At 50.8% G+C, this 25,615-nt stretch overlaps 1 protein-coding gene across 4 annotated transcripts in view; it reads right to left on the bottom strand.

Annotated features, from left to right (window-relative positions):
• SYT6 (synaptotagmin 6) overlaps positions 1 to 25,197 on the bottom strand; it is a 64,951-nt gene extending 39,754 nt beyond the window's left edge. For 3 of the 4 annotated variants that reach the window (XM_068965617.1, XM_068965618.1, XM_068965619.1), the window contains exons 1-3: positions 25,035 to 25,197; positions 12,612 to 12,960; positions 10,697 to 11,252 (exon numbers count right to left, since the gene is read on the bottom strand). In XM_068965617.1, the coding sequence (XP_068821718.1) occupies positions 10,697 to 11,252; positions 12,612 to 12,960; positions 25,035 to 25,197 (1,068 nt within the window). Of the gene's footprint in view, positions 1 to 10,696; positions 11,253 to 12,611; positions 12,961 to 25,034 lie in introns of those variants that run through there. The other variant, XM_068965620.1, reaches the window with a different exon arrangement.
• Positions 25,198 to 25,615: the final 418 nt, after the last annotated feature.

Genomic DNA, 25,615 nt, shown 5'->3' with positions numbered 1-25,615 from the left:
AGCCATCACCTCTGCTGAAGGGACAACTTGCTGGTCTGGAACTCTTGCTAGCAGTGCGGGAACCCTGCGGCAATTCCGGGATTCTGTCCCCTCCCTCTCTGCCCCTAAAAGACTTGTTGCATGTGGGTTGGAGCTCAGACCCACACCCCGCCTCTCCCCCTTGCTGGGCTCTTGATGGATTTTCAGCAACCCTTGGGTAGAGGAGCCTTGGCCCTTTGAGTAGTTCCCAGAAGAGTCAAGGTCACATTGGCTGCGGAACCTGGGGCCTGGTGGGGACAGTCACATTCTCAGGACCTGAGCTTTGAGTGTGGTGGGACCCCTGGTGCGCCCCCTTCCTACTTCTTCCCAAAGTAGAACAAGAGCTTGGAAGGCAGGGCTGCAGGTCTTATTTCTGGAGCAGGGAAAACACTCTAGGCTTTGACATCCCCATCATCACTTGGCATCCTTGAGGGAGGCAAGCAACCAGGCCCTTCCTCTCCTCCCCTCTCAGAGGAGAAATGCTGGCCAGCTGCATTCTACATTGGCAGGGGCTGAAGGAATCAGCTGTGTGGGATCTGGTCTGGACATTTTTGCCCTTATCCCAGCCGAAGAATTGATGCTTTTGAACTGTGGTGCTGGAGAAGACTCTTGAGAGTCCCTTGGACTGCAAGGAGATCAAACCAGTCAGTCCTAAAGGAAATCAACCCTAAATATTCATTGGAAGGACTGATGCTGAAGCACCAATACTTTGGCCAGCTGATGCAAAGAGCTGACTCATTGGAAAAGACCCTGATGCTGGGAAAGATTGAAGGCAGAAGAACAGGGTGACAGAGGATGAGATGGTTGGATGGCATCACTGATTCGATGGACATGAGCTTGGGCAAACTCTGGGAGATGATGAGGGACAGGAAGGCCTGGCGTGCTACAGTCCATGGGGTCGCAAACAGTAGAACAGGGACACTGAACAACAACAAACAACGGCCTGAGGCTGGAGGTGCAGGAGAGCTCAGCGTTCCTGAGAATAAAGAGGACAATGAGGCCAGGCCCCAGGGAGTGTGGGGGTAAGTGAACATTAGCAGAGACAAGCAGCTCCAGCTGAGCAGCAAGTAAACCAGTGAGGCCTGCAGCCCCGAGCCATGCGGGGGCTTCGGACTCAGGCTGGTGTCAGGCTGCCAGGAGGGCACAACCAGGGCTCACAGGGGCCAAGCCACCGAAACAGTGGGCAGGGCTGGCTGGCTTCATACATTATTCAGAGCAGCTCTGACTGGAGGGCCTGGGGAGCAGTCTTCATGGGTTTGGGCGGGCAGCCCGGGCCCAGGCCCAGCCTTGCTCCTCTCACACCTCCTGGAGCCTCCATGTGACCCTGATCTGCCCTGTGCACCTCTCTTGGAAGGTTCTGTCTCTCGGCTTCTCTCCAGGCTTGGTCCTGCTTGCAAGAGTCGAGTCCAGAATTCAAGGCAGAATTCCAGGGATACCTAGCCTTGCTGCAAATTCCTGATGCAATGCGGTGTCGTGGCCTGATTTGCTCTGAGTGGAATGGGGCCGCTCACCCACTGCCCCCAGCTCCATCCCACTTCTTCCCAAGTGTGGCAGTGTACATACATGGACACTGCAAAACCAGCCTGCCAAGTCACTGAGAGCTCACTTCCCTAAGCAACACATAAACGAAAAACAAGAGTTCCCCTAAAATGATACATACAACCATGTCCCAATCCTCCACCAATGACCTCATCTCCAGTGGGGCTCCACCAACTCTTGGCAAGGCTCATGCTGAGCAAAACGGTCACGTCTCGGTCTGCATCTAACTTGATCCGTTGCAGGGTCTGATGATGTTGATCCCTCCCTCTCTCATCCCGGACACACAGTCTTGGTTTCCCAGGAAACTGTACTTTCCTGGTTTTTCCCTCCTAATTAACTGGTTGCTGGTTATCAGCCTCCTTTGCTGACTTTTCCTCATGGTCCCCACGGTCTAAACAGTAGAGTGTCCCATGGTTCAGTCTTGGGTCTTTCTTCTTCTCTAAATTTGGTATCTCAACTAACCTCATGGATTTTAACACCATCTACATGCTGATATCCCCTATACTGAGTTGTTCAGCCAAGGCTTCTCTTCTGTGCATTCTTTATCCAAGTTACTATCCAACACCTCCACTTGAATATGCCAAAAGTATCTCAACTACCACATGTTCAAATCTGAGTTCTTGATCTTCCTCCTCATATGGGTTCTCCCTCCAGAATTCCCCAACTCAGCTGATGGAGATTCCCTCCTGGGTTGCTAAGGCTGACAACCTTGATTCTTCTCTTTCTCTACACCTTAGACCCTGCATCCAATCTGTCCGCAAATCCTGCTGATTCTGCTTTCGAAATACATCAAGAATCAAGAACAGCTTACATCTCTACTCTACCCTCATCTCTGTCCAAGCCACCACTGTCTCTCACAGCAACAGCTTCCCAATGGATATCCCTGCCTTTGCCCTGGTTGTATAGTCTATTTCCAACCTGTCAGCCCTAGTGATGCTTTTAAACTTTTGACTGTGGAACTCCATGAACCTTTCCTGCCCCTTCCCCCCTCTCACTTCATCTTTTATTCTCTCTCCTCTCCAGCCCCATTTCTGCTTCAGCCACATTGAACCCTTACTTCTTTGAACAAGCCGGGTATTCTCCCACCTCAGGATCTCTGCATTTGGCATTTTCTCTGTCTGGACCTCTGCATGGCTCTCTCCCCTCTTATCTCTCAGGCCTACTCGGCTGGCCTCCTCTTGGGGATATCTCCCCTGACTAACCTGTTTTACCCTGTGATTGGGCTTCCCAGGTGGTGCCAGTTGTAAAGAACCCACCCGATAATGCAGAAGACACAAGAGACATGGATTTGACCTCTGGGTTGGGAACATCCTCCGAGGAGGAAATGGCAACCCGTTCCAGTATTCTTGCCTGGAGAATTCCATGGACAGAGGAGCCTGGCGGATTACAGTCCCTGGGGTCACAAAGAGTTGGATACGACTGAGCAGCTGAGTACGCAAGCGCAGGACCTCTCCTCCAGCCATCCTCCCAACTCAACACACCCCATCACACTTCCAGGCTTTATTTTCTCCAGGCCACTCATCACTCTCAAACATACTATTTATCTCACTTACTCATTTGTCTCCCCACACCAGGGTGTAAGCTCCCTGAGAGCAGGGGCTTCCTTTACCATGCATCCGCAGTGTTTTTTTTTTTGTTTTTGTTTTTTTTTTAACTGTTCATGGGGTTCTTGCAGGCAAGAATACCCGAGTGGTTTGCCAGCTGAAGCTCCAATACTTTGGCCACCTGATGTGAACAGCTGACTCATTGGCAAAGACCCTGATGCCTGAAAAGATTGAGGGCAGGAGGAGAAGGGGACAACAGAGGATGAGATGTTTGGATGGTATCACCGACTCAAAGGACATGAACTTGGACAAACTCCAGGAGATAGTGAGAGATGTGGAAGCCTGGCGCACTGAAGTCCATGGGGTTGCAAAGAGTCAGACACGACTTAGCGACTGAATAGCAACAACCATCCGCAATGTCCAGAGCTGTGCTTGGTACCTTGCAGATGCCTGAAGAAATCACCGCTGGATGAACAATTCCTGACCCATCCCTCCTTGGCTGTCCTCAGTTCTCTTTTCGCTGTGCTCTCCCCCTGCTTGGTATCCTTTGCTGGTCCGTCTCCTCTTTCTTCTTGACTGTGACTGTTCCCCAAGCTCAAATCTCATTCTTGACTTCTCTTTCGCCGTCTGCAGCCCCCATTCCACGCCCTCACGCTTCCAGCTCACCACCTCTGCCAGCCCCCATTCCCTTTTCACGCCTAGTTAAACAGTGTTCTTCTGGTTACATTTTTACTTGCTCTGAAACCTCCACCCAACCATCAGCTCTTTGAAAATAAGGACTATGTTTGTCCTTCAATACCCAGCGTTCTTGGACCCAAATAAGTTCTTAAGAGGTTACTGAAGACATGTGGGTGAAATTTCATTATAATTCCCTCTTGCTCCTGCCCTCCCTCCTGGCCAGGGTAGAACTGGGAGCCTAAGATCCAAGGTGGGCACTTTGAAGGTGTTGCATCAAACTGCTAGTCAATGAGTATCTGGGAGGCTTTGTCCCAGGGTGATTGAATGAGTCACAGTGACTCAATTTTGCAGATTCTTTGACTCTAATTGAAAAGGCCTTTTGTAAGCTACCCTTGGATCCTGTTGCACTCAAGCACATGGGTGTGAGAAAAGGATGCAACTAACTCTTTTCTGGCAAAGAAAGCAATTTCATTCTAGGAGGCCAGTCTTTCACCAACACACTGGGACCTGCATGTGCCCCTGGGACAAGAGAACTGCCTTCCTACCTCCCCCATCAGACTGTGAAGCTTTGAGGACTGGACCAAGTTGAAGTTTTCGTATCCCCCAGGCTAGCCTGGTGTCTGGTACACGGTAATCACACCACAAGTAGTTACTGCACAAAGAGAAGAAACCCACCATATGAGAGGTTCTTTCTAGATCTTTCCCCCAATCCAAAGAAAATAGAGAAACACACTCCCTTCCCTCTGATTCTCTCTCAATACTCTCTTCCTTCACTGCCAGCAAAGCCTAGCCTAACATTTTCTTTTTCTAGAAACTTTCCCAAACCAATCTCGTCTGACTCTGATTTCTTTTCTCTCCTCAACATTTCTGCTTAATGGCTGCAGTACAGCAGCTTGGGTAAGTTTGTTGGTGAACATCTGAATTGGTCTGTCCCCAAGTGTGTGCCCTCTGTGTGAGAGGCCTGGGAGGTTGGCAAGGGGAGTCACTGGACACAATTCCCATTAGCCTAAGCTGTAGGAGCTGGGCTCTTTCCTTGTCATCCTTTCCACAGCCCAGCCAGGCTTCTATACACAACATGCGCTCAGTGATCACACTGACAGCACATAGTTGGCACCCAGTACGTGTTTGTTGACTGAAAGAGGAATGAATGTCAGACTCAGTGCCCATAGGAAGAACACTGGGGAGATGGTAACAGAATCGAAGTGTCAGCACAAAAGTCCCCGGAACAAGAGGAATGAACCAGGTCACGAAGGAAAATCCAAACCAAACACTCTTCTGGATTTCCTGACGAGCTGCACAATTTCAGGGTCTGTCTTCTGCCCAAGGAGCAACATAATCACACTTTCTCCCCTCTAGCCGTGCAGGACATGGGCTCTGCTGAAGGCCTGGACTTGCTGAAGGCTCTCTACCACTACCTGTCCGGGTGGCAGTGGGTATTACTGAGCCTGCAACCTTCATTTCTTTACTTACATATAGGGCACAGTAATACGGCTTCTGGTGAGGATGAAATGGGATAAAGTTGCTTGTGCTCTTGGCTCCTGGTAGGAACTCAAGTAATAACCTCCATATTAATAACTGGCAGATGGGGGACCTGAGAGGCGGGGAGGGTGCTGAGCCCAGGTGCAGGACTGTGTCTTAGAGGAAAAGGAGGAAGGCCATTTGCTGACGGGGCCTTGCTTGTGGCAGCAACTCCCTGGAGGACATTTCCCAGGGGCTTGAAGAGAGGACACTGAGGGGAGGGAATTCTGCCCAGTGGCCTATCAACCCAGGGCTTAGGCCTCTACTAGGGAGACCACACTCCCGCGCATTGGGTTTTTCTGCTATGAAATCACTTCTTTACAGGAGAAGCTGAGAATCTCAGAATCTCATAACTTTGAAACTGGTTTCTGAGGAAAGTGCAGCCCAGAGAGGGCAAGTCACTTTTCCAAGGTCACACAGAGAACACATGGTAAGACAATACATAAAAGAGAGAAATAAATAAAATAGGAATGAATAATAGCCAACCACCTGTCGGAATAGATGGTCCAGACCAAAGTTGGGGCTCAGACCCGGGGGTGGTATAAATAGTGCCCTGGAGGCTGAGTTAGAAGAGAGGCACTGTAAGCATGGAGCTCAGCAGGCTGCCCTGTGATGGTGCTGCCCTAGGCAGCTTTGCATTTTATTTAAGTGACTACAAATAATACAAGCTAGGTTCCATTATTACCTCCCACTTTTCTGATGAAGAAACTGAGGCATGGTTTAGACAATGTCCCTAGGATCTCAAAGCTAGAGAGTGCAAAAGCTAGAATACAACACAAGTTTGTCTGGTACTGAAGCCTGAGTTCTTTGTACCCAGCTCTGCTCATTCCCAGGCTAGAGAAAAGACTGTTCCAGCACACAAGGCCTCCCTTCCCCCCTGCAGGCTGAGTCCAGGTTCCCTGATAGTCTATGGAGTACTGCATTGCCACCAAACACACACATACATGCACGCGCACACACACACACACACACACACACACACACACACACACACATGCACACACACATGACCACACACGCTCACTCTGACCTATGGGGAACCCGGTAAGGCAGAAAGATGGCCAAGTCCATTAACGCCACCAAGCATGGCACATATTTATGGCCCCAATTACAGCCTCCATGAAGGAGCAGGAATGGGGATAGGGAACAGTTGTGTGCTCTGGGGTCTGAGGCCTCTGTAGCAATAACTACAAGATTACAGAGACGTTAGCAAACCTTGGTGACGGCAGCTCTATTATAATGATAAATCTACAGCTTTATATAGAAATAATGAGACTGGGGGCTGAAGAGGGGAGAGGGAAGAGCAGAATGATCTCCTCCAGTGGAAGTTCTGGGTGGAGAGAAAAATGGCAAACCGCAGGGAACTCCCAGGAGACCTCCAGGGGACCTTAGTCAAGCCAGCAAGAGGGGGAAGCCTCAGTGGCAGCCTGAGTGTCTTGATTCCAGGGAACAATAGAGGGATCCGATGGCCCCAACACGTCTGCTGTGCCTGCTCCTCACCCTCCAGGTGAGGGGGCGGGGTAGCTCTGTTACAGCCTAAGCTTTGTCCAGAACAACCTGGGGATGCGGAGGCCAGTGCTCCTTGGGCTTTAAGGGTTTGCGATTAAACAAGCTCATCTAATTGGATGCATACCTTCCCTTCACTAGCTTTCAAGCTCCACATTCAGTGCTCATAAGGAAACAACACAAATGCTCCAGGCTTTGCTACTCTAAACCACCTTAAGCAGGGTTTGGTCCCGGGGCAGGTCTGGTTCCACCTGCCAGGGCTGCACCCGATCCTCCCGTCTGCGTGTGAGAAGCAACAAGCAGACAGCATTCATAGACTGGTGTGACCTCAGAGCAGCCTCCCCAGCCCGCTTCTCACAGGGCCTCTCCTTCTACCAGACTGTGAGTCACTGACCCTCCACTTCAGTCCAGACCACCTGATCCAACTGGTTCATTTCTTTGCTACTCCAGACATCAGCCATCTACCCGAACCGTTACTCTGAAGGAATGCAGAGCCATGCCTAGATCTGCTCATTTTCAAAATACTACTTGACTTTCTCCTCCAGGAAGGCTTCCCAGGTTAACTGCACTGCTTCTTTAATAGTCCTTTCCCTGTGCACCAGTATGTAGTTTTATTTGAATTAACTAAGCCATCGGTCATTCAGCAAGAAGGTGCTGAGATCTTATGTTTGCATAAAATGACATGCTCAGCCCTGGGGGAAAATAAAAAAGTCAAATGTGGGACACAAACCATTCCTAAGCCACTGGGAGGACTTTGCAAGACAGAATATGATTCGGTGTATAACTGAGGGACCCAGAGAATAAATCCAGCAGTGACTTCTCTGAAGGTGGAAGGACTTTGGGGGAAGCTTTCAAAGGTGGGTTGGTTTGGGTCAGCAAAGCAGGGGAAAGGCCTGACTGCCAGAGGGAACCTTGGGAGCAAAGGCAAGAGGCAGAAATGGTGGGCGTGTTCAGGGACCAGCCTGCAGGTTAGAGGAGCTGGAGGCCAAAATGCAACTCTAGGAACAGAATCCGGCAGGAATCTGGGACGTGGGAGAGATGGGAGCCGACTGGGCTCATCCACACCGGCCCCCATGGCACTGGCTACAGGATTTCACATACATGGAGTGCTCAATCATTCCCCGTCACTGCGACTTGGGCCTCTCTGGCCTCAGCATAATTACAATTTTACAGTCAGCTCAAGCCAAAGCACCAGCCCTTTATTTCCTTTTCCCTTCCTTTGCCTGAATCCTCATCCCCCCAGGATAAAGAGACCGCCCTTGAGAGCCAGCCTGCTGAGAAGCTGCAGAGAGGAGGGCCCTGGTGGCCTCACTAGACAGAACATTCATCCCACAGACTGCAAGCAAGATGGGTGTATGAGCAAGTCACCCCACCTTCAGCTTCAAAACTCCTGGTCCCAGACTCCCCCTGTCCTTGGCTAGAATGCTTCCCCTTCCTCTTTGCATATCAAGTTATGTATACCAAGCCCTCCCCACATAGCTAAATTCTCTTTCACCCAAGAAACTGTCCCTGACTGTCCTAATTCTCAGATCTTACAACCTCACACATTATTTGCTACTTTGCATCACTAGCTACTGCATGAACATTTCTTGTCTCTATAATTCAAGTTCTGCATTGGGTCAAAGAGGCTGTCTTCTATCCCAGACCCCCCTTGCTCCCCAGTGCTTCGCACAGGGTCCTGCTTAAGAGAAGATGGAGGAGGACTATAATGGTACTGACTGAGGGTGATGAGGACGGTGAGGGTCTGTGCTTTTTCTCAAGCTGGGCTGGGGAAGAGGTGTGGGACAAGGGGAGGGACAGCCACGGAATTCTAGGAAGTTAGCATTCAGGTGAGGGGCGTACCTGAGCACAGACTGCCTGCTCCAGGATGAGGGCATCCACTGTGCCTGGAGCTAAAGTCACAGGAAAGGGAGGTCTCTGGGAAGGAGAAGGGAGGCTCCTCAGAGGACTGAGTTGAGTCCTGCTCCTCACAGCCCCTGGCCCCCACCCCTCTCTCTCTCTGAGCCCCTGGGCCTCAGCCTCAGTATGGGGAGGACTAAGCTGCTCTTCGCTACCTGTACAGTCACCATAATGAAGCTGTTGCCATTTGAGACCACAAGGGAAGAGCTGTACCAGATGTAAACTTCACAGTGATTGATAGAGCAGAGCTGCTGAGCTTGGGGCTGGTGCACAGCTGCTGTTCCAGCCGGCCCCATCTGCCCGCCCTGTCTGCAAGCCCCCCTGCCTGTGCTGTTCTCTGTTCTTGGGGATGACATTTCAGGAAAGCAAAAGTAGGGGAGACGCTGGGACGTCAAACTGGACCAAAGTTAGCACCAGCTAGGAGAATGGGATAGACCTTCCCAGAGCAGAAACAGAGCCCACCAAACTTCCTCTCCTTGAACAAATCAATTCCTTTTCCCACCAGAGTGGGGTTGATTTTCCCAGCCTCTCTCCTTAGAAATTCAATACATAGATATTGAGCATTGATTGTCCACAGGGAGAGTCTAAACCCAGAGAAATAGTGAAAGAAAGATCCCAGGGGACACTCAACCACTTGGCGTTCAAGACACCAGACAAAAGGCCATTGGCATTTGGTGGCAACACCCCTTCAGGGCTCTCAGCTGCCTGGCTGAACTCAGAGAGAGGTACATCCCACACCTACGTCTGCAGGATGGAATTACATAGCTTCTTCAACAGCCACCCAGGGCCCTGGAGAACACTGTCTACGCTGGACCCAAGGGTTTTGGAGATGCCCTCTTAATTCTCTGTGCCAAACCTGCCCCCCTCTTAAAAAGCCAGCTCAAGCCTTACTCATTTTCAAAATAGTGCTTGACTTTCTCCTCCAAGAAGTCTCCCCGGGTTAACCGTATCCAACTCCCATTGCTTCTTTAATAATCCTTTCCTTGTACACCAATACATCACCCTTTCCTTGTGCGCCTTGAAACCTTCCTGGTTAATTCTAATTGATCATGAAGAGCCCAGCATCTGGCTCTGTAGTGTGTGAATTAGCCAGGTCTCCTTCCAGGCTGGCCTCCTCCCCTACCACCTTCCAGATGGCGCAGGCAGGCAGGCAGGGCCTGAGAGCAAGGACTCTGCTGCATGACAATTTCTAGTTCTGGTTGTTAAGTACTTCTAGTCCCTCTTCTGGACATGTGGTAGGATTGCTTTGCCCCGTCCTCTTAATATTGGGAGTCACATGTGTCTTGCTTTGGCTAATGAAAGGTGAGTGGAAGTGACCTTTGTCATGTCTGCATGGAAGCTTTAAGAAATAGTGCACAATTTGCCATATCCCCTCCTTCCTGAGGTGGTAACTAAGAGCACAGGGTCAAAACGGAGCCTCTGCAAACTTGGTGACAAGGTAAGCTGCAAAGCACATGTAACATGAACGAGAACTGAATCTTGGCTGCTTTAAGCTACCAAATCCTAGGATTATTCGTTGCTGCGGCATAACCTGGTTTATCCTGATTAATATAGCCTGTCCTTGATCGCCTGTGCCAGGCTTCTAGTACACATCAAAGCCCTTGGCACATGCTGCTCTCTGAGTCAGTCTATAGGCCTGGCCCCATCCTCACCCGTGATTAAAGACATACATTATAGGTGGTAGTGCTGAGGCCTAGCAGGTAGAGGCAACCACTACAGAAGATTCATCAGAAGCAATAGATACAAATTCCCTTTCCTTCCCTTCCCAACCGCTTGAGAGCTCTGCTGTCACCCTCCCTCCCCGTCCACCCCCTAATCTGGGACCTGGTGCAAGGATTTCCCCTAGGGTGGGCTGGGCTATGAGTTGGGCTCCCCTTTCACATCCTGAAGGGCAGAGGCCCATTTGTCTCTAGGGGTTCGTGGGTTCCTGGACACATCCACTCAAATCCAGAACTATAAACCCTCAAGAGGCCCCCGGAGCCGGTGGTACTCACACTCGTGGCGTACTGGATGTCCTTCCAGATGGAGGTTTCCCGGGACAGGTCGGAGGCCTCAAAGAGGTTGTCCAGGATCACCTCCCCGATCATGTCGTGGCGGGAGAAGCGGTCAAAGTCGAAGACGCTGAGATGCAGCTTGCGGTCGGCCAGCTCCTCGTAGGGCACCGGGAAGTGGAAGTTCTCGTCGAAGGTGGGGTTCAGGGTTTTGCGGTGCACCCGGGTCTGCAGCTTGCACTTGCGATCAGGCAGGAGGTAGATCTTGACGTAAGGGTCGGAGCTGCCGCAGAAGTCCTTGGCTGGGAGGTCGAAGGCCTTCAGGATGCGCACAATCAGGGTCTCGTTCTCGTAGTCGTAGCGCAGGCTGAAGTTGATCTTCCCGCAGCTCTTGGCCTCGGATTTGGCATCGTCCCCATCCACCGACTTCTGCTTATAGAGTTCGGGCTTGATGCGGCCGATGCTGGTGGGCTGCTCCGCCGCTGGGGGCAGCTCGTTGCCGTAGTCCACGCTGGACACGTGCATCTGCCGCGGCAGATGGCGCTTGAAGGACGTGTGCCTGGAGGAGGGGTGGAGGGGTGAGAGAGTGAGGGGACGGGAGAGCGGGGTGCAGGCCTACACGGCTCAGGACTCTGGCTCATCCTACCCCGTGTTGAGGCCCCCTTTACTTCCTGCTGATTGACCGCCTTATCTCTGCCGCACTTGGTGCGCATGTCTTAATCCACGTAAAGTAGTTGGAAGGGGGCCTGGTACATAACAAGCTTTAGTAAACGTTAGCCATTGTGATCTTTTCCCCTGCTTTTCTGCTTCTGACTTTCTAGGTTTCCTTCCTGGTAGACGTGACTCTGGTTCACCTATTTAAAAAGCTCCCCTATTTAGAAGGACCATCCTTTCCCACCCTCCATACAGCACTCCTTCACCACTACCTTGATCATCACCCCCTTTCCCTCTGCCACTTTCTAGCTACATGAACTGGGACACATTATTTAATCTCTCTGTACTATAAGATATGAAAAAATAGAAGTAGCAATTGCATAGGATTGCTGTGGGGTGAAATGAATGCGCACAAAGTACTTAGAACAGAGCCAGGTATATAATAAGCTCTTATTATCTCATGGATTCTTACCTTGGCTCCTCACAGCAACCTTATGAGCGTCAGTAGCCCTATTTCACAGTTGGGAAAACTGAGGCTTAGGAAAATGAGCAATTTGCCTGATGTCAAAAAACAAACTCCATAAATGTGACCCAGCACTTGCACCATTTCTGGCTTTCAATCTGAAGACCAGCCCTGCTTCCCTTTGGCCGGTCCGCTGGGATCCTGGACCCAGGAATCCATAAAAGCCCCAAATTTTTAATAAATACAACGCCTTATGCATGCATGTTTCACGTCTTTTAAACGTTTCTGAATTTAGAGTAGGTTTTTGTCATTACATGGTGGTTTTGTTTTTTTTTTTTTGTCATTTTGTTTGTTCAGATAAAGAATGTTGTATACAATTTCTGTAAGGCAGGGAACTCTGTCAAAGGCTATTCTCCTTCTCAAAATGTTAGGAATCTCTTCTCTCCCACACACTGCAGACTCCATCTCAGAGGCGGTGTGGGCACAGACACGGCATTAACTTTCACGCCTCTGCACCTCTGCATATTCCTTTCCCTCTGGACAAGCCAACACCTCCCACCCACGCACATCTCAGGGTTGACCACCTGCACAGCACCCCACCTCCAAGGTTCCCCTCTGCTGAAGTCACTCCTGGTGCCCACCTCTGAGCCGATCACCCACCACGGAAGACATCATCTGACATATTCTCCAACCACAATAAGCATATGATTATTTCCGGTCTCTGATCCTCACAGGCTGGAATCTCATTCATGTATTGGATTCAGGAATGTGGAGGTAAGGAAGGGAGGGGTCCACCCTCACCTGGTGGATGATGCTGGCTCTGTGGTCTGTCGCTGCAGCCGTGTGTGACGCTTGATGTGCTCTTTGACGGACATCTGCACCTCAGCCGGGATATCTGGGGACGTGTGGCTGATCTTCACAGCCGCCTCTAGGAAGCCCAGGGTGTGGGGGTCCTTGAGCTTGTCCGCCATGTTGCCTCTGGAGCTGGGGCTCTGGAGGGCCTCCGGGGAGGGGTTAGCAGAGGAGGGGCTGGAGGCCTCCTTGTTCCTCCAGGGCATCCAGCACAGCTTCCAAAAGAGAAAGAGAAAAACTGCCACCAGGGCCACGCCACACACAATAACTACCACTGCGAGGAGGCTGACAGAGGTGCCTGCCCTCAGCCAGGCAGGGAGGCACAGAGACAGACAGAGGTGGGGAGAAGCCGGGAAGGGTTGTCAAAGAGGGGCCACACACAAGGGACAGAGACGGAAGAAGAGAAAAGAGTGGTCATGAGAAGGCTGCTCAGGCAGAGGAGGGGTGGTTGTAGGGTCAGTGCTCCACATCCAACTTGTGAAGTATCTGCAGCCTCGTGTTCACCTCAGGCTGATTTCTCCAGCTTCGCCCCTCCCCCCACCACCAGCTTGGGGAGCACCTGGGCTGCCTCCCCGACTCCCTATTGGCATGTGCCCGGGAAAGGAAAGTAATTTAAATAGCAGCCTAAGCAAATGTGCAAATTCGTGAGGCGTTCACATTTGGATGCTGTTTGAATTTCTATTAGAACTGTTACTATGGCCAGACTTATAGCAGAGTAGTTTTTTGCAGACAGCTCTCTTCCTCCACAGGTTGTGAGACATCAGGGGCCCCAGGCTGAGATACTTCATTCTCTTCACTCACCCCAAGCCTACCAAGCCCACAGCAGGAGCTAATATATAGTGAGTAGGTTGACTTGAAGAGAATGAGATCAAGCATAATCTCCTTGAGGGTGGGGATTAGATCCAATGCTTCTTCTGTATTCCCAGAAGTGTGCACATAGTAGGCTCAACAAATAACTTGTATGAAGTTGGAATCTCCCTGGAGAAGGAAATGGCAACCCTTTCCAGTATTCTTGCTTGGAAAATTCCATGGACAGAGGAGCCTGAAGGGCAACAGTCCATAGGGTTGCACAGAGTTGGGCATGACTGAGCCTGCACACACCACACCAAGCTGGAATCTGATCCACATAGTTTACTTCAGAGCTAAATACAAACAATTCCGATAGCTGTCCTTTGCCCGCATTCCTGTGGCTGTGTGAGAGCTCTGCTGTAACACTGGTATTTTTGAAAGTCATAATTGATTCAGAGGCAGGCACTCACTCTCCCACCCTGTGCCCCAAGTAGGATGTCCATTACCCTAGGAGAGTTGTGAAGGATGCCTCTCTCTGGGAGAAGCTACTAAGCACACCCCCCACCCCCACCCCACCTTTAGGAATGAACCTTTGAGCTCAAGGCCTCTTCTTACTCTGAGACATCAGGAAGCCTTGAACCAATGGGTTTGCACAAAGGTCACTTGTAGACAAGCCAGAAGAGAAGGCTTATTTGGCTTGCATATGACTGAAAAATCAAGCAGTTCCATCATCACCATTGTCATCATCACACCAGATTCCTGGCTTCTCTGGAAATGGCCTGAGGATTTGGTGACTGGACCTGTGCTCCCACACACTGAGAACTGGCGATGCCCTTCAGAAGGCTGTGTGCTCACCAGCTCCTGTCCCTATTACTTGCCTGCCACTGCAGGCCTATGAGCTTGCAGCCTCTGAATTATCCTGTCCCAAGCCTTAAGAATCTTGGGATTTAAGGTGAGGAATGACCCTACAAGTACCGAGGTCAGGCTGTGCTTCTGCAGGTGGAAGCAGTGATCCAGACGAGGGATTCAGCTGCGGTCAGAGATCACAGAGCCTAGACCAGGGTCCAGATGTCCACTGCCCACCCAGCCTGGGGCTCATTCCACTGTCTCAGACTGTTGTCCTGGATGAAACTGTAGGTTACTATAACCCTGTGTTATTTTTTATTTGTCTGACTCAGGGCTCAGCATAGAAACTGACACATGAGAATGAATGAATGAATCAGTCGATCAATGTCAAATAAAACAGCTGTCATTATCGCTCAACCAATATTTACTGAGCACTTGCCATATTCCTGGTACTAAACTAGGCTGGGAGATGCTTGGTCCCTCTTCGGGGGATCAAGAGAACTCTCACAGCAGAGGCCCCAGGGAAAGCTCTCCTCCTTCCAGAGGGACCTGAGGAAGAGGCCAAAACATCAGTCATCCTCTCTGGGGAGGTAGCACTGCCTCCCGACTCCCTGGCTGTAGGGTATTGGCCTTGATCAGCTATCACCTTCAGGACTAAGGAATAAGAACATAGGACCCTCATGCCTTTTGCCACCTTCTCCAGCCCCCAGGCCCCTGCACAGAGACCTGGGAGCCTTTCCCCAGCATAGGAGCTGAGGTTAGCCCACTAGAGACTGCTAGGGGCCAAACTGATTCTAAGTGAACTTCTAGACTAAAGGTCTCCAATTACGTTGTGCATGCATCCTGGGAGTGTAAGAGAAAAAAATATCAGATTTATTGAATACTTATTCATTTTATAAAAAATTAAAAAAATCAGAATTATAATATACAAATTGTAGTAATGAATTTTGTTATTGAATTTAGTCAAGTTATGAACAATTAAAATGTCCAAGGCACAAAGTGCTTTTTATGTATTCACTCATTTAAGACTCTCCAGTGAAATAGGTGAAGATTATTATCCTCATTTTGCAGATGAGGAAACTAAGGCACATAAGGTTAAATAGATTGCCCAGGGTCACACAACTGCTAAGTGTTTGGAGAGTCAGCTTTATAATACCCCTTTTGTCCATGTGTATAGAACATGGGAGCAAATAAACACATGTTGGAAGTATTAAACAAAAATAAATTTTGCTGTTATGATTTCATGATCTAAATAGTTTGGAGACTGTTTCCTTAAGCCCTGATACCCCTGGAGTTCACAGGAATGCTACCACAGATATAGCTAAGTATATACCACAGATATATGTGTGTGTGTGTGTGTGTGTGTGTGTTTGTGTATATTTAAAAGTATCTGGCCATCTCTGAGCCCTCCACATCTGTTCTTTGTTACAGCGGTTCTGGGTGCATTCTCTGCAATATGAGTCACCTTAAAACAAAAGGTATTTCTAGGGTTTTGCTTTCCTTTGATCATACATCTTTCTTGCTCTGGTAATAATTAGAATTTTAATGAGAAATGGGGAGAATCAAGAGAGCTGAGAGTGTATTTAAATGTTCAGTCTGACCAAAAAAAAAAAAAACAACAACTGAATTCATAAATGAAAAGAGAGGTGGAGGAATCAATTTTTCCTCAGCATGGTTGCTATTTGGAATGTGTCTCCACATGGCCCCTAGCTGTTGTTCCCTCAGCGCTGTGAGATTATTGGGAATTGGCACCCAGTGCTCAATACTGGTTATGTAAGGCCAGGAGGCCCTTCCTCTGCCTGGAGACTCTTCTTCCAGGATACCTCACAGGCGGGCCACGCAAAGAGAATTAGGTCCCGATGCTGAGTGGGTTCACACCACAGGGGAACAAGGTGGTGAGCAAGGCTGGTAAGACCAGAATTAGGCCACCGTGGGTATGACTGCAGAGGATTTAGCTCCTTTAAAATCACTTCATGTGGCCTGGAATTCAGCCTGCCCGCAGGGCCTGGCTGAAAATGTGTCACAAAGGGCTGTCCAAAGGCCCAGGTGACCTAAGATACTTGCCTTCCTACCTCGGGCCTGCTGGGACCAACCCACCAGGATGCATCGCCTCTAGTAAACTGCAGGTGCATATACAGCCTTCAAAGCCGTTTCCCCACTCAAGTCTTGTTTGAACCTCAACCCTGTGAGGCAGAGAGCATTTTGATGGGCAGTTTAGCCACCTTTTGAGTTCTGACCCAGTGCTCTTCATATTATACCATACACTGGGTTCATGGTAAGAGAGGAGAAGGACACAGTGGGGGAAGGAGAGGGTAGGACAGATTGAGAAAGCAGCACTGACATATACACACAGTCATGTGTGGCAGAGATAACTAGCAGGAAGCTGCTGTGCAACGCAGGGAGCCCGGCCTGGCGCTCTGTGACGACCTGGGGAGGGGGCAAGGGGGTGGGGAGGGAGGCTAAAGAAGGAGGGAATGTATATGTATAACTATGACTGAGTCGTGTTGACGCACGGCAGAGACCACCACAGCACTGTAAAGCAATTATCCTCCAATAAAAGAAAGAGAGGTAAGCCTCTGGTAAGGGAGAAAGTCCTACACTTTGAAAAAGAGGATGAACTTCCTAAGTGTTTGTATTTCTGTTCTTTCTTCCTCTCCTTTTCCTTCTTTATTTCCCCTTCAGCCTGGAGAGAAAGAAGCACTGTCCTGGAGTCAGACTGGGCTCATTCAATGTCCATCTCTACTGGTTATCAACTGTGACTCTTAATCTCTCTCAGACTCTGTTTCATCATCTGTAAAATGGGTAGAGTAATAGTATCTACCTGATAGGGTCATTGTGAGATTTAAATGGGATCAAGTGTATCAAAAGTGCAAAGGACAGTGCCTAGAATGTAGTAGGCCATATAATATATATTTTGCTATTTTTATTAGAATTATCTAGTTCTGCCCAGTCTGATTTTGAACATCTTTTAATTTTACAATTTGTTTAGTGGGAAGAACACATGCAAACCATGGACACTAATAAGAGAGATAGCTTTAACTTTATCATTACAAACTAGGGACAATTTTACCAGTGGCAATAATACAATTATTCTATTATATAATATATATATTAAGATAATACAATTATTCTATTCTGTCTCTATATATAGTAATATGTATTATAATACATATACACTATAGCTAGATCTCCCTGTATCTCAAGATGTAATACATCCTTTGTGAAAGATCTCACATCTCCAAGTTTTTCTGTCAACACTCATTGTTCAGTTGTTTTGCCATTACTGCCACCAACCAGCTGGTGAACAGAAGCAAGTTCCAAAGGAATAAGAAGACATTCATTGAAGAAAAGTGTACAATTCAGAACGTACTATGCTTTTGCAAAGTTTGCTTGGAAACTGGGGAAAAGAAGTCCATTGCTCAGTATTAGGTATCAGAGGAGACCAGTATTTTATGGGCACCTGGTTTGGGGAACCATATTGACCAATTACCCAGCAGCCTCTGGGAGAGCAGAGAGCGATGGGACTTGGCTTCGGAAACACACCCAGTGATCTGGTGCTGTGCAGGGCACGTGGGTTCTAGCCTGGACTGGGGAAGTGCTCAGAGACACGAGGCAGTCATCTCCACTGAGCACCAGTGCCAGAATGACCACAGAGCATGCTCATCAACTGTGTGACCTTGAACAAGTTATTTAACTTCTCCAAACAGTGGGCTCCTCTTTTACGTCAAAGAATCACTGTAAATATTAGATAAAGTAAGGCCTTGAGCACAATGCGGGATACATGGGGGGCGTGTGCTTAGTTGCTCAGTCAGTCCGACTATTTGTAATCCTTTGCACTGTAGGCTCCCACCAGGCTCCTCTGTCCACGGGATTTTTCGGGCAAGAATACTGGAGTGGGGTGCATTTCCTCCTCCAGGGGATCTTCCCAACTCAGGGACTGAACCGTGCCTCCTGTGTCTCCTGCATTGCCAGGTGGATTCTTTGCCCACTGAGCCATCTGGGAAGCCCAATATGTGGTGAAAGTTCCCGAAGGTAAGTTGCTGTTACTTCTTCCTGGTTTTTGTTTTTGTGGTGGGTAACAGTTCACTGGGTACAGAATGGACCCAAAGCTTGGGCATTGAGGCAGGGAAGGGGGACATGGGGCCAGGGGGCAAACATGTGAGAGACTTTAAGACCCTTCTTTCCTGGTGATGATGATCAGGCCCCTTCTTTCCTGATGACTCCCTGAAGGCCATCAGGGCAGGACCTGCCTGTCACCTTAAGTGAGATTGTGTCTGACAGGGGGGGATGGCTCATGGCCTCCCTCTCTCTCTGGAAAACGGTAGGCTATTAATTAGCAACCCAGGCATTTCTTATCTCCCCACTGACACTTCTTTCTTCAGAGACAGAGCCCTGATACTTCAGTCCTCCCTCCTCTTCTCTCCACCCATAGTGTTAGGATTTATCAGCTTTTCTCATCGCTTGCTATTGTTCCCATTTTTCTAATGGGCTTCCATGTCAGGAAGATCCATTTTGTAATAGTAACAGACATTCTTGCTAACAGACTGTAATTGAAAAGATAAACTGGAGAGAAGAAGTGAAAAGAAAGGACCATTTCCTCTGCTCCCCTCAAAGCTGGAGAAAGCTGGCTGCAGGGTCTGGGGTCACTGACGGACCCTCAGAAATGGGCAATGTCAGGCTCTGCAGAGCGAAAGCTGCCTCAGTGAAGGAGCTCCTGGCAAACACAGCTGGAGGCACAGACCCGCACAACTCAGGGAGCAGCCAGCAAGAAACTCAGAGGCCCCAAACCCTGGAAGGTGCAGTGTCTAATCTAGGAAGGGAAAAGAGTCTGGTCAGAACCATTAATACAAACACTAGTAATGAAAGCGTTAGTTGCTCAGATGCATCTGACTCTTTGTGACCCCATGGACTACCGTAGCCCACTAGGCTCCTCTGCCCATGGGATTCTCCAGGCAAGAACACTGGAGTGGGTTGCCATTTCCTTCTCCAATGCATGAAAGTGAAAAGTGAAAAGGAAGTCGCTCAGTCGTGTCCGACTCTTAGCGACCCCACGGACCGCAGCCTACCAGGCTCCTCCATCCATGGGATTTTCCAGGCAAGAATACTGGAGTGGGGTGCCATTGCCTTCTCCAAAGGAAGCCCTAGTAACAGTATTTATTATTTATTTCTATATAGTAAGTGCTGTGCCCCTTATAAGATCTCTTAATCTTTACATCCTACCTAAGAAATTAATATTCACCTCTCAAAGAAGGGCTTCCCCAGTGGCTCAGAGGGTAAAGTGTCTGCCTGCAATGTGGGAGACCCAGGTTTGATCTCTGGGTCGGGAAGATCACCTGGAGAAGGAAATGGCAGCCCACTCCAGTATTCTTGCCTGGAGAATCCTATGGACAGAGGAGCCTGGTGGGCTACAGTCCACGGGGTCGCAAAGAGTCGGACACAACTGAGCGACTTCACTTTCACTTTCTCAAAGATAAAGTAACTAAGTTGAGAGATGTTAAGGTAGTAACTTGTACAAAGTGTACCTAAGCAGAAGAGTTGGGATTTGAACTGGGGACTTTCTGATGTCGAAGCCCAGGGTCTGAGGGGTCTGGAGGCAGAGCTAAAGTGTCCAGAGGCAAAGTCTGGGCAGAGAAGCTGGGGAGGCATTTCTTCACTATAATTAGGAGAGGGTGGGGAGCATCTTCAGGTTTTTGGCCTGACCCTCTGAACCTGGGCAGAATTCTGGGGGCCAGCCTCCTCATCCCCCGTCTCTTTCTCCTTCCCTGGAAGATGCAGAAACTATACCCATCAGGCAAATAATCAATGGCCCCTGGAAAAGTCCCATCTGGAAATGTACCTGAGAAATCCCTGAGAGAGAGAGAGTGTGTGTGTGTGTGTTGGGACAATGAAGGCTATTTTGTTCTGAGGCTCACAGACATCTTCCATTAATAATAAGCTCTGCTTGTAAATTTATTAGGAGAACCTGGTATAATTAAAATTCAGAGTTGGGGGGGAGGGGAAGCAGGAAGACTTTGCTTCCTTTCCTTCTTTCAGAGATCCAGGCTGAACTACCGTTGGGGATAATTAGTGGAGTCCAAACAGAGAAGGAATTAATGCTCTTGGAAAAGCTGTGATGAGGAGAGACAATGCTGGACTAATTACAGCCGCACCAAGCTTTATGACTGGGTGCCTGTTTCCACCATCATTAGAGGATTCAGGGATAAATCGGAGACTAATATGGAGTGTCATAGCTAACAGAACATTGGCATTAATTTAGGGGTTATTTTAGTATTATTATTTTGGTGGATGGTAACTGTACCTTTCTGCCTGGTGGTCAGGACATGTGGCCCCTCTGAATGGAGCAGTCAAGGCTGGGATGATGGGGAGAGGGGCAGACAGAATGTTGGATTCTTTTTCCTCCACCTCCGTCTCCCTGTTTATACCTGTAACCAGTAATAAAAGAGGTCTGCCTGGTCCTCATGGAGCAAGAAAAACAGTTCAGCCCCCGCACAGAGAGAAGGGAGGGATAAGGCAGTATCATATACCTGGAGAATCCAGAGCTGGATGTACTGCTCACTTCCACTTTTAAGTCCCTCTGCTTTCAGTTCCTAGCTGTGGCTGTGTCCTTCTGTTTTTATTTTTAAATCTCCCTCCCTTTTTTCTCCACCTTCTGTTTTTGGCATCTTTTCCTAAGTTGGTCTAGCAGGGGTGCCACTTAGCTGGGTCAGGACTTTTCTCTTACCCTATGTTCCCCCCACCCCACTCCAGACAGTTCTGTGGGAAAGTGAAAGTGTTACTCACTCAGTTGTGTTCGACTCTTTGCAACCCCATGGACTGTAGCCCACCAGGCTCCACTGTCCTTGGAATTCTCCAGGCAAGAATACTGGAGTGGGTTGCCATTTCCCTCTCCAGGGGATCTTCCTGACTCAGGGGTTGAACCTGGGTCTCCTGCATTGCTGGCAGACTCTTTACCATCAGAGTCACCAGGGAAGCCCTACACAGACCTAAAAACAACTGGCCTGATCCGCACGCTTCAATCCTAGTCCTCATTATTCCCAGTCACACCTCATGCCCCAACTCTGTGGACAGGGAGGACCCAGTCATGCTAGAGCAATTAGAAAAGAACATACCTTTTGTGCAGAGCTTGGGAGGATGGAACATTTTGTATCTACCATCCCCACTCTTGAAGTTCCCACACAGAGAGAAGGTAACTTCTAGAATTGTAAATCCAAGGGCTCTACAACGCCTAGATCCTTGATCCTGGTTCTAGAGTCTTAAAGCCAAAGACGCACCATAGTCTGAATCTCATCACCATGGGTTCTAAAGGATTCTGTATTGCACTCTTCCCCAGAGAGGGCAAAATCTGCAGAATTCCTTCCTTCCATCAAGGAGTGAGGGACTGACTCAGTTACAGAAACAGAACTGTTTTGTGTGCTTGGATGAAATGCTGTGCATTTAATTTGGCATCACAAGCAGGAGAAATATTATCTGTGCTGCAAAAGGCCAACTTCAAAGCCAGGTGGCTGAATCACAGAACATCTCCATAGTCATTAGAAAAGTGAACAAACATCACACACATCTCATGGCCATAAGTGCACCAGAGAATAATCATTCCTGCCTGCCAACCCGGGAGGGGCAGGGCCGCTCAGGCTCTCTCAACAGATCCTTGCATTTTCTGGAACCACTCTGTACTTCTTACTACCTTGAGAATGCTATCAGAACCCAAGCTACCCACACCCAACACTCTGCAACTTGGCTTATGAAAAAAAAAGTTTATTCACCTCCATAAGGCAAAGGACACAAAGAAAGGTGAAGAACTGCCTGCTAGTATCCCTGGGGTGGGGGTGGGGGGTGGTGGTGAGGGCAGGTGGATAGTAAGAAGGAAAGCAGACCCTTCACCTTTAATGTTTTTAAAGAAAAGATGGGACTTGCTTTCAGCTCCGATAGCTGTGTACAAATGCTTCCAATTCAGGGTCTGATTGAGATTTCTTGTGCAATTCGTATCACAGACCTTGGCATATAAGAGGGTCCCTGAAAATGATAGTAGAGTCTGAATCTCAGTTGTTGAATCTCAGGGTGTTACTTAAAATCGCATAAGCTGGAGACTTACAGGAGTAGAAAGGCAGAGGAAAACATTCAATGGCAAAGGGATCTGGGAATACTCTCATCACTTGCATTTTTCATGAAACTGCAAATGAAAAGATGCAGCATTTCTCTGAATGGAGAATCTGGACCCAGACAGTTCTGGAATGCAGTTGTTCTGGGATGCCTGGGAGGTGGGATACCTCAGGGCCTGATCCCAAATTCCACAGCATCACCCTAGACTCCATGCACACCTAAGCCTGCAAGATCCCAAAGCCACACTTAACCATTTTTCTTTTTCCTGCTCTGATCAAGGGTCTTCTTCTGCCTCTCCCATCCCTTTCAGACCCCTCCCCCCACAGCTTGGCCCCAGGGCTTGTGACTCAGCAGCCAAAGTTAAAGTTCCCCAGGGCTGACAACTCAACCTTGCTTTCTGAAGCAGCCTGCAGAGAAGGCATACTGATTCATCTGGGCCTGCTGGCTCTTACTCCTCAGCCTTCCCTCATCCCCAGCCTGGCCATCCAGGTACCTGTCATTGCAGACTATGGGGTGTCCCTCTGGAGTCAGAACCCCAATGCCTCCCTGTATCAGGATGTGTACATATGTATGCCAGCTGCCCCCCACCCGTAGCATTTCTGCTCTAAACAGACAGGAGGAACAGTCTCCATCCAGAACTCGACAGGTGTGTTCTCACCTTGAATTAGCCCCTTTAGGGTCTGAGGGGGTCAGAGCAAACATTAAGAAACCCATTGGAGAAGGATCATTGGAGCAAAGAAGGGAAGGGAGCTGGGGAGGCAGGCAAGAAGAGACTCCCTGACTTGGGGAAAATTGTGTGTCTGACAGGCATACGGAGTTGGGTACTGCAGGAGGTGATGGCACCTGAGAACCAAAATCTGATAATACTTACTGGGCCTAATTTGTTCAGAGATTCTTCAAGAAGAATCAACCTCCACTACCGTACCACCCTCTAAAAGTTCTTCTGCATGTCTAACCTCAGTCCTTTCTGCTGCAGTAATCAGCTCACTGATTAAACACTGCCAGGACCAGAGCTGGGGGGAGCAGTGCCCCCTACAACCCACACAGAGCCGAAGCGGGCTCCACCCGCCCCACGGTTGGACACAGCCCCCTGACGCACACAAGCCTCCCCCAGGCCCACTACTCCCCTCCCTCTCCCCTATTCCCCAGCAGCCCTGTTCCTAACCTAGGACCTAGCTACATCTCCGACCTTTAACCTCAAGTGAAAACAGGGCCTGGAACCTACGGCCTCTGGAGCGCTTACCCCACCTGTACCTCCTCCCAGAACCGCGGCTCCAGTCCCCGCTTCTGGTCCCAGGAGAAGAGCGTGGAGATAAAATTCCCGCCTCTCGGGGCCCCCTCCTCGCTCTCCCGCGCGGATGATGCGCCGCCGCGGGGCGACCCCAGCGAACCTCTAGGCCCAGCGCCACGGGGGTCAGGGTTGGGGTACAAGGAGGGGTGGAGTCTGTGGAGCCAAAGGAACCCCGGAGCCCGGGTCCCTGCAGGACCTCCCCACCCCCACTCCGTATTCTCTCTCGGGGTTTCACACTGCCCCCAGCCTCTCCCCACCGCCCGTTCCTCCCTCCCGCCCAGGACCCTCCAGACCCCGGGATCCGGACAAAGAAGCCTGGCTGCCGGGGGCGAGCGCGGCCGCGCGGCGCGGGCGAGGCAGGTAAATACCCGCGGCGGGCCGACCGCCGCGCCGCCCACCCTCCCGCGGTTCCCGCCGCCAGGGCGCGACACGCCATTCCCGCTGTCGCGACTCCCGGGAGACGCCGCAGTTGCGCGCCAGGCCCGGGCCCCGCGGGGCTCGCGCTCCGGACTCACCGGCTCCGGCGAGCTCGACCCGGCTCGGGCTCCCTCCTGGGCTCGGCAGCCGCCTGGGACTGCGTCCGGCGCAGGGTCCGCGCCGTTCGGGCAGGAGGCGCCCGCTTGGCAAAGTCGGCAAGAGACACCGGCTCCGTCGCTCCTCGGCCCCGAGTCCGAGTGAGTCAGAGAGAGACCGAGGGAGCGAGTTATAGCGGTGGGGAGTGGGGGGTGCGGCGGGGAGGAGGCCGAGACACCCTCCCCCACCCCGCCCCCCGCCCCCCAGCGGAGACGCAGAAAGCCACTCGCAGTCGGAGACACCCGGACACAAAGACCTCGTGCCAGGCGCAGACCCAAGTTTCTCCCTGAGAGACCCAGGGGGCTGGGGCCGCGTTGCCCGAGAGATCAGATACACTGACGGGACAGACCGACAGACGCACCCGGGACCTTGACAGCCTCCGAAGAGACGAGTTACTTCCTCAGCCGGGATGTCCCTGGTCTCCTGCTTGCTCCACGGACCCCCTCCCCGGGAAGATCGCCCGCGGGGCAAGCAGAGAGAGCAAAAGGGAAACTGAGGCCCCTCGGGGAGCCGCATCCTGGGAGCCCGGCTTTCCGCGGGGCCCCGCAGAGTCGCACAGGCTTGAGCAGGGGGTATTCTCTCCCTCCCGGACCCCCTTCGCCTCTCTATGTCCTGCGAGCGATGGCCAGTGCACTAGCCGGGGCTGGATCCGAATCCAGAATCCGGAGCTAGAGTTCTCCACCTAAGCTCCGGGGCTCCCGAAGCTGGGGCTTTGAGGAGCAGGGACAGCCAGGGCGAGACTCCAGGAACGGAAGGGGCCTCTGCTTTCCTGTTACCTGAGTCGGCAGCGCTCGGACTCCGCTCTGGGGGCTCTAGCTCGAAGCTCCGACAAGTCTCCACGTCCAGCCCGAGAGGGGGCGGCCGGGCCCGGCACAGAGAGGCCAGGACCTCGAGCGCCGCCTGGCACCGAGGCTCCCCGGTCCCCCGCACCCCACTCATGCCCCGGACACCGCAGCCCTCCAAGCAGCCGCCGGAACCCGCGCCGCGGCCGGACTGGGGCGGGGCAAGGCGGCCCCGAGAAGACCCTCCCCGCAGCGGCCCCCTCCGGCTCCGTTCGGCTTTTAATCACTTCCCCGCAGGGTCTCCGCCCCTCACGTGGCATCCCGCGGCAGCTGGCAAGTCTGGCGCCTCACGGCCGCCCCCTCTACACTCAGCGACCGGTCTGAGTCCGGGCGGTTCAAGGCGGAGGGACCGAGTTGTCCCGCATCCTGGAGGGTTCAAGACCTGGGAAAGAGCCTAGGATCCGGCTCCGCATTCACGGCCTGGTGTGACCTTGGGCCTCCCTGAACCTCAATTTTTCCTCTCTGTGAAAGGGGTACAAATGAAAACGAGTGCTTCACGGGCTGCGGGGAGATAT

This window comes from Capricornis sumatraensis, chromosome 2, assembly GCF_032405125.1.
Source record: "Capricornis sumatraensis isolate serow.1 chromosome 2, serow.2, whole genome shotgun sequence".
NCBI classification, from domain to species: Eukaryota; Metazoa; Chordata; class Mammalia; order Artiodactyla; family Bovidae; genus Capricornis; species Capricornis sumatraensis.
The sequence above is the reverse complement of the archived record's forward strand: the minus strand, read 5'-3'. Positions and strand labels throughout refer to the sequence as shown.